The sequence below is a fragment of the Formica exsecta genome, unplaced genomic scaffold (genome assembly GCF_003651465.1).
Source record: "Formica exsecta isolate Colony F162 unplaced genomic scaffold, ASM365146v1 scaffold207, whole genome shotgun sequence".
In the NCBI taxonomy this organism is placed as follows: Eukaryota; Metazoa; Arthropoda; class Insecta; order Hymenoptera; family Formicidae; genus Formica; species Formica exsecta.
In genome coordinates, this window is record NW_021849367.1 from 525,767 (window position 1) to 533,592 (window position 7,826).

At 25.9% G+C, this 7,826-nt stretch overlaps 2 protein-coding genes across 3 annotated transcripts in view; one reads left to right on the forward strand and one right to left on the reverse strand.

The window, feature by feature from the left end:
* LOC115234791 (laminin subunit gamma-1) overlaps positions 1–3,403 on the forward strand; it is a 16,040-nt gene extending 12,637 nt beyond the window's left edge. The window contains exons 21-23 of the mRNA XM_029806127.1: positions 1,196–1,378; positions 1,649–1,766; positions 1,995–3,403. Of these exons, the coding sequence (XP_029661987.1) occupies positions 1,196–1,378; positions 1,649–1,766; positions 1,995–2,230 (537 nt within the window). The 3' untranslated portion in view covers positions 2,231–3,403. The remainder of the gene's footprint in view (positions 1–1,195; positions 1,379–1,648; positions 1,767–1,994) is intronic.
* Positions 3,404–3,409: 6 nt separating this feature from the next.
* The window catches only part of LOC115234788 (syntaxin-6), a 13,143-nt gene continuing 8,726 nt past the window's right edge, over positions 3,410–7,826 (reverse strand). Inside the window, exon 8 of one of the 2 annotated variants that reach the window (XM_029806122.1) lies at positions 3,410–4,001. In XM_029806122.1, coding sequence (XP_029661982.1) covers positions 3,925–4,001 — 77 coding nt within the window. In that variant the 3' untranslated portion in view covers positions 3,410–3,924. Of the gene's footprint in view, positions 4,002–6,873; positions 7,116–7,826 lie in introns of those variants that run through there. The other variant, XM_029806121.1, reaches the window with a different exon arrangement.

Genomic DNA, 7,826 nt, shown 5'->3' on the forward strand with positions numbered 1-7,826 from the left:
CAATATTGGAAGAAGAGGATAAATTAAATTTTACTGAAAACTAGACACACACAGAGATAGTGATAATGAAATAATGTACATATAAACTAGAATAAGAACTACTAAACTACTATTTTGTTTGTGGACAAGAGAGTAAACCATACAAGGGAATTGAACATTATATTTATTTTGAATTCTGTTAGTGCATGTCTGTTTATCTATTTCGATGATATCTTGTCAAAATGTTTGTTCTAGTAAACTGAATTATTTTACAGGGAACATTTTGTATACTTTGCACTCTCTTACATATTTAAAAATGTGTTAAACAACTATAAAATATAGTTATTTGCTAGTTATCCTAGAATTGTTTGTTCATATACTCGAACCAAGCCAACAAATAAATGAACAAATATATTATATCTATGAATATAAATTAATATAAATAAATATATATATATATACATATTTATATTTATATTTATACTTTAATTAAAAATTTAAATAATGTATGTTTCTTTCAAGGGTGTAAGGATAAAAGAACAAGCACAACTCTTATTGGAACAAAACGAGAATTTCATCAAAGAAATGTCCGAAAAAGTTAAAAACAGCGAAGAACTTCTAGATCGAGCTCAAGATCAACAAGCTGCCACGGCCGAGCTTCTAGCTGAGTTAGACGAAGCCAACGAAACGGCGAATGACGCCGTTAAACGTGGTGATCAGACCCTGAAAGAAGCTCAGGAAACCTTGAAGAAATTAGGAGGTATGATTTATGAAAAGAAAGTTTTCGTATAAAATTGTTTTATTAGAAAAACCGCCCGCAAAAAATTTTATCTTTATTTCAATTTTTATATTTTGTTTTAGAATTTGACGCTGAGGTACAACGCGAACGCGTTAAGGCTCAGGATGCTTTGGAGGACATTCAAATTATTGAAGAATTGATTGATAATGCTAACATACAAGCTAAAGAGGCAGAGAGAGTGTTAAACGGATCAGAGGGTAACGCTAAAAGCTCGCGCGAAATAGCACAAAACGCTCAGGCAAGAAAGATTACTCAAACTTGTTATTGAAAAAAAATTCTCTAAATTATGATTTGTCCTTATTCCTAAATTAAACAGCAATGCCACTTTTTCTATTTCTTTCTTTTTATTTCATCTTATTTTGCGATTTATTGTCCAACAATGATATACATACATACATACATATATACTTTATCCAGACTTATGCAGATAAAGCAAGCGCCAATGCGAACGACATTAGAATAGAGGCGAATAAAACCAAAATTGAAGTTCTACGGCTTGGAAACGAAGCCGAAAAGTTACATCTCAGAGTTGATACTACAGATTCGATGATGAGGCAATACGAGACCCAAATGATTAAAGATGCCAATGTCACCGCTGAGGTAAGAATTGAATTAATTAAATTAACACAAGAAGAGGTAGTATATCGGAGATAAAAAATTAATCAATCAATAGAAAACAATTGTTAAAAAAATCATAAAAATTAACAGGATACATTGAATTAAGTAAATAAAATTTAAAAAAGATACTATTATTTATTAGAATAGCAAATATATTTTTATATAACACTTTATACAACTTTTTTCTAATTTGGACGTCTTATCTAAAACGGAAGTAAATCACAATATCTAATACTCTTATCTAACTTTTAGGCGAACCATAAAGTGGGCCAAGCAAAGACCAACGTTACTCTCGCGTCGCAACAAGTTGACAAGGCCTTATCCGATGTGGCCGCAATTATTAGAGAGCTCGAGAATTTACCAGAAATCGGTGAGTTTTTTTCGTTCCCTTTCGATTTTTTAAACTTTAAATTCATTTATACTCAGAAAAAACATGTTTGGAACATGCGGAATATGTATTAAAATAATTTCTGAAGGATTAATCTGAAATTGGAACATTCTAAGAGGTCAAATTTTCGACATTTTTGAATCTTAAATAATTCTATTTTCTATTCTATATATAATTTCTATATCTGAAGTTTATAATTTTACAATTTAGATGACGTCGACTTGAATCGTCTAGAAGAACGCCTATTCACCGCCGAGAAAGAAATTAAAGCCGCAAATTTAGATCAGCGGATCCGAGCCTTGATAGAGGCAAAAAATTTGCAGACACAATGGGTTAAAAATTACGAAGATGAAGTTAGCCGGCTGCGAATCGAAGTGGAGAATATCGATGATATTCGAAAGGCTTTACCAACTGATTGTTATCAGCGCGTTCGTTTAGAGCCTTGAAATTAATCTTCTTACGTCATATCAAACACATTTTTGCATAAGTTTTTAAAAATATTTTAAGCCATATAAAACATTTTTTAAATCCTATGTATCCTTAGCATTAATTAAGAATCGAGAATCTTTAGCTAGATCGTTAAAAGTTATTTCTTTTTTTTAGAAAAGATATTAAGATTTTATAACTCTAAAGAAATTATTTATAAAGATAATAGACTCTTGATTTTTCAACGATAAGTTTTTTAAATAATCTCAATTTTAAATACTCGATGATGATTTACATAGATTCTTACTGGTAAAGATTTTTGTGATACGAGAATATTATTAGAAACTTTTCTTTTTTAGAATATATTTAATATGCATATATTTCCATATATTTCAAGTAGATGTGTTTTTTTAAATTTGAAGTTGCAAGTCTCTTAAATCATCTACTTAATAATTAAAAAAATTTACATGATAGACTAGAGACAAATTCTATGCACATGATGGCAATAATAAACGCGTTTTATACCAAAGATTTTTTATAGTATATATATTGGGATTTATATTGTCATTTATCGTTCGATTAGCATATATTATATTTGTTATAATTGATTACTAATTATGTATAAATATGTATATAGATCTGTATACATTTATAACACATAACTGCCACGTTAATACATTATCTAAGATGATGTAGAATTTAAGAGAGCAATGTCAGGTGCTCGTATGTCAATTTTAAAAGTGTTCTTTGGATTTTCAAAAGTAATAGAATATTTTGGAATATAAAATATCTATGAATAACAAAAATAGTAAAAGATTTTGTAAAATAATAAGATTACAAATATATAAGAAAATTATTAAGAGAAAATAAGAAACAACAATTAAAATACACATTTTTATCTTAAAATAAGGATAAAATAATAGAAAATTTCATTTTCTCGTATAGCAGTGGTTGAAAAAAAAAAACTAAATGCAAAATATATATAAACGATTTAAGATTATACTATCATTTTTATAGCACTTTTTTGCTATCAACTATTATCTATGTAGCTAAACTTTGAGATTCATAATCAAGTTTAGCTCGTGTCAATCATATTTTTACATATAGACAAGATAGATAAGATGAAAGTGCATTTTTATACAAACTTTAAACGTTATAAACTGTATCGTTTGAAGGCAATAAATATCTTAAAAGTATAGTAGTAGTTAAAAATATTATCTTATTTACTATATATATCATTTGTTACATATTCAATTATACAAAAGAAATAGTATTATTATGAAACATTCTTTTGTCGCCTGAGCAACTTCGTGAAATATTACATATCCTCATATCGCAAATAAAAAAGTATGTCTATGATTGGAGACTTTTTAAGAGAAAAAACAATTTTAATATATTACAAAACATACAACACACAATTATTACATATAATAAATGATAGTAATAAAAATTTGGTAATCAAAAATTATATATAGGTAATTATTAGTATATATAAAACTGCATCTATTATTGGTGTGAGAGACATTTAAGAAGAAGCTGTCATAAATTTATTTTATATTTAACTATTTATTTTTTTATTCATAAAATCTCACTATATCAATAATATATAAGTATGTTAAATGGGACTTAGATTACATTTAAAGCTACAAAGAGGATCTTGTATATTCTTATCATGGGAAAGGAAAAGAAGAGGTTGGAAAAGGCGGGAGATGATTCATTTAATTATGAATAAAATGATTAAAAACACCAATATAGCAGTCAACACTCCAATGGCTACCCATTGTCTCCGATCTAAAACAAACGGAAAGTAACATCACATGCGTCACTCGTGATCCTCTACGAGATTAATGTGATTTACGGGATCAAATTACGATTTTATAGAAATATTCGTATCATAATTAATGATAATTAACATCCTGATAATAGAAAAATACATTGCGATGCTGGAATTTTTAATATTTATATTTATTTAGAAATTGTTTATGGAATAGAAAATTTTTTGTCTTCTGTTATTTAATTTTGCACACGACAAAATTACACAAACAAAATTAAAATTATATAAAATCTATAATATATAGAACATATCAATACCAATTATAATTTATACAATTACTCATAAAAAATTATTGATCAAATGTATTAAAAATTTGAAAATCTATTTAGAAATGTAATTCTGTATAGATAGGGGGTTCCATTTTAAATTATGTATACGAATATCTTTGTTATTAATGATGATATCGAAAATGTTTTAGGCTAAATGGTTCCGAGCGGAACATGATCTGATGACAAGTTTCTTTTCTGGATGGAAGTGTAAAGAAAATATGAAAATCAACTTAGTTTTTTAAATTATGTACTTTTAAATGCATTAATTTGTACATTTATTATAAAAAAGTATTATGCTATAATATTAGTGCCGAAAAACCATTAATTAAGGAGATATTTTAATTTTAATGTTGTGGAATAGATGAATTATAATCAGTTAAACATTTTTTTAACGTTATACACATGACTATATGTGTATAAAATATTTTTAAAAACATTTGACTAATTTTATGAGTAATCATATATATAATTTTAAATAAAAAATAGCAAGGAAATAGGAGCATTCATAATTATTTTCAGTTGACAATACACAAATTGGTTCTCATATTTTATTCGTCACTGTATTCTATTCTTTCTTTTTTCACACAATTGGTCGTCGGCGAGAGAAAGAAATAACAATAAAACTACATCTTCGTTAATTACATTTACAATCTACGCTCTTCTCGATTCACAGATATATTCCTTGGCTTTGTCATGCACGAACTGTCTTCTTCAACGAAGAAATTCAACTTTTTAATTTGATTTCTTCACAATTCCTAAATTTCTGAATTTACTTCTTCAATTCTTGAATTTCCAAATCCTTAAGTCTCTAGATGTTTGATTTTATATACTTGTAGATTTTTCGATCCTAAGATTCTAAAACTTTTTGCTTTACAAATTTTTGAATTTTCTAAATTCTTTGCTTTTTAGAAATATAAGGATTACAATCCTTAAAATCAGTTTTGAATCAGTTTTGATATTTAAATCTGTTTTCAATATATATTGTTAGCTTTTTGAATCTTTAAGTTCTTCTCATTTTTTCTCATATTATGTTCTAAAATCTTTTTATTTTTCATACATCACATTTATTTTATTAATCTATTTTTTTTATTTTTTCGAAAAAGAATTAAATACATGCGACTTTTGGAATAATCTATACATTCTTTCAGTACTTAAAAGTTATATTCAATCACTGCGCTATATTCTGCAATATATGATTTTACTAAGAATATTCCTTTAGGAATATATATCTAACTGGTCCATCCTGATTTCACTACATTCGTGCTTTCTGAACAAGACTCGATATTCTTTGGTAATTGTAACAAACTACACTATTTCTGATGTAGCAACAATTAAAATTAACTAATTAGGTCTTTGTTTTCTTCCTTTTTCTAAAAAGTTTGCAGATATAATATATCAATTTATCATGTTCTACACTCTAAAGTATTACTCATCTGGATCTAATTAAAGAATCTTTATTTTTCCTTATTTTAATTTTATCTTTATTTTATTCTTAATCTTTATTTTATTTCTACTTATAATTAGTGCTAATCATAATCAGTGAAAAAGGATAACAAAAATGCAAAACATGATTAACATTGTTATATGTTAGAACAGAAAATATTAATAATGGTTTAAAACATTTAGATTAGATAGATTATTTTTTATTAGTAACAATTATCTATAAGATTAGTTAATTATTTACTAAATTTCTGTCTAAATTATTTTTAAATATTACAATTAAAAGGGAAGCTAAACTAGTTTTAATTATTAAGAATAATATGGCATATATAAGCATAATTATATATATATAATTATATATTAGTTAATTATTAATCAACTAACGAATCATTTTCTAAAAGTTATTTTTAATAAATTATAAACAAAATTTGCAAGCAAAAAAGAAAATTTTGAAATTATTTTTTGATATTAAAGCAATTCAGTAAATAATATAATTATGTAATATTAATAACATAAAATATAATTAATGATATAATTATATTAGCGCAATTGATTATATTATATATACATAAAATTTTTTTTTAAAGATAATTTAGGCATAATTTAGTAAATAATTTCTTAGGACAAAGATATTACTTTAGTCCAATTATACAACAACTAATTTTTTGCGATAATATATTACATATAATATGTAGGCTGCATTTGCAACATCATCCTTTGTCTTTAGAACACAAAAGAATTTTTAAAGAAATTTAGAACTAATATATATTTTGTGTAATTTAATAGATTTTTGCAACTTTAAAATTTCTAAACATTTCTAATTATGATCAATACGCAAGATATGAACTTGCGCTACAAATTTATAGATTAAAGTGCTCATTTTAGATTTTAAACAATTATTCTCTGTAGCTAAACAATTTTACAAAGGATAATTAAATTGTTAAAGAACAATTCGGCGGCATCAATAAAAAGTACTGTAACTGTAAAATTAACTTTTCAAGAGAAATGTTTATATTGTTTTTCTTATATATAATCCTTATTTATATTTTTTTATATTATTTTAGATAATTTACGTTTTATATTTGTCATTTTATATTTTATTTAGATCTTTTTATTTATATTTTTTTTAAATGCACTGCTAATAAAATAATATTTTAAATTGATTATATTTAAAAATGCCTAAAAAAATTACAATATTTCTTATTGATGCCCCTTGGGTTATCTAAAGAGGCACAACAATTAATCATTAGAGCATAGGAAACAGTTGGCAATTGTGGTGGATAAAGAGGAAAGAGAGGAGGGCTTGTTATCAGAGATGAGATCAGTGACACTGGATGTCACTGGGGTAGTGGGAGTAGGAATGTAATTGTTATAGTTACCATTACTCATGTGCAGCACCTTGGCCATCTTCTTCATGGTAGCGTCTAGTTTGGAGTCTGTCGTTTCCAGCTCATTCCCGAATTCATCCAACATTCTGTAAAAGATGTATCTTGAAGTCTCGTAATAAAATAAAAGCATAATAAACAAAAGAAAGAGATGACACAAATAACGAAAAAAAAATGAGAAAATTTTATTTACACAGCTTGTTCATTTGTTCATCTGTTGATTTGCCTGGATACTGTTTTTAATGTGCCAACTGTTTCTCCAATCATATCTAATTGTTCATCCTGCTGCATTATCACATTATCATGTTGCTGCATTGAATCACTTAGGAATTGCCTATTTGGACTATCAATTTCATTTTCTAGCTTGCTGTATTTAGTGGTGCCATGATTGGTAGGTACTCGCGCCGGGCTGTTGTCCAAAAGCGGCTGAACATATATACACATAACAGATATAATTATTGTAGATATATAACGTATGATTAATGTTGCAGAAATAATTGTAAAATTATATTTATTTATATATTTATATTTGTATATATTTAACACACATTCAGAGATTTAATAATAAAATACACAGATAAAAAGTAATAAGGAAAAAAGTAAGTTAATAAAGGAACAGATAAGTTTAATTCTCAATCGCAAAATTTATAAAATTTATCATAGATTATAAATAATATATATATAAAAG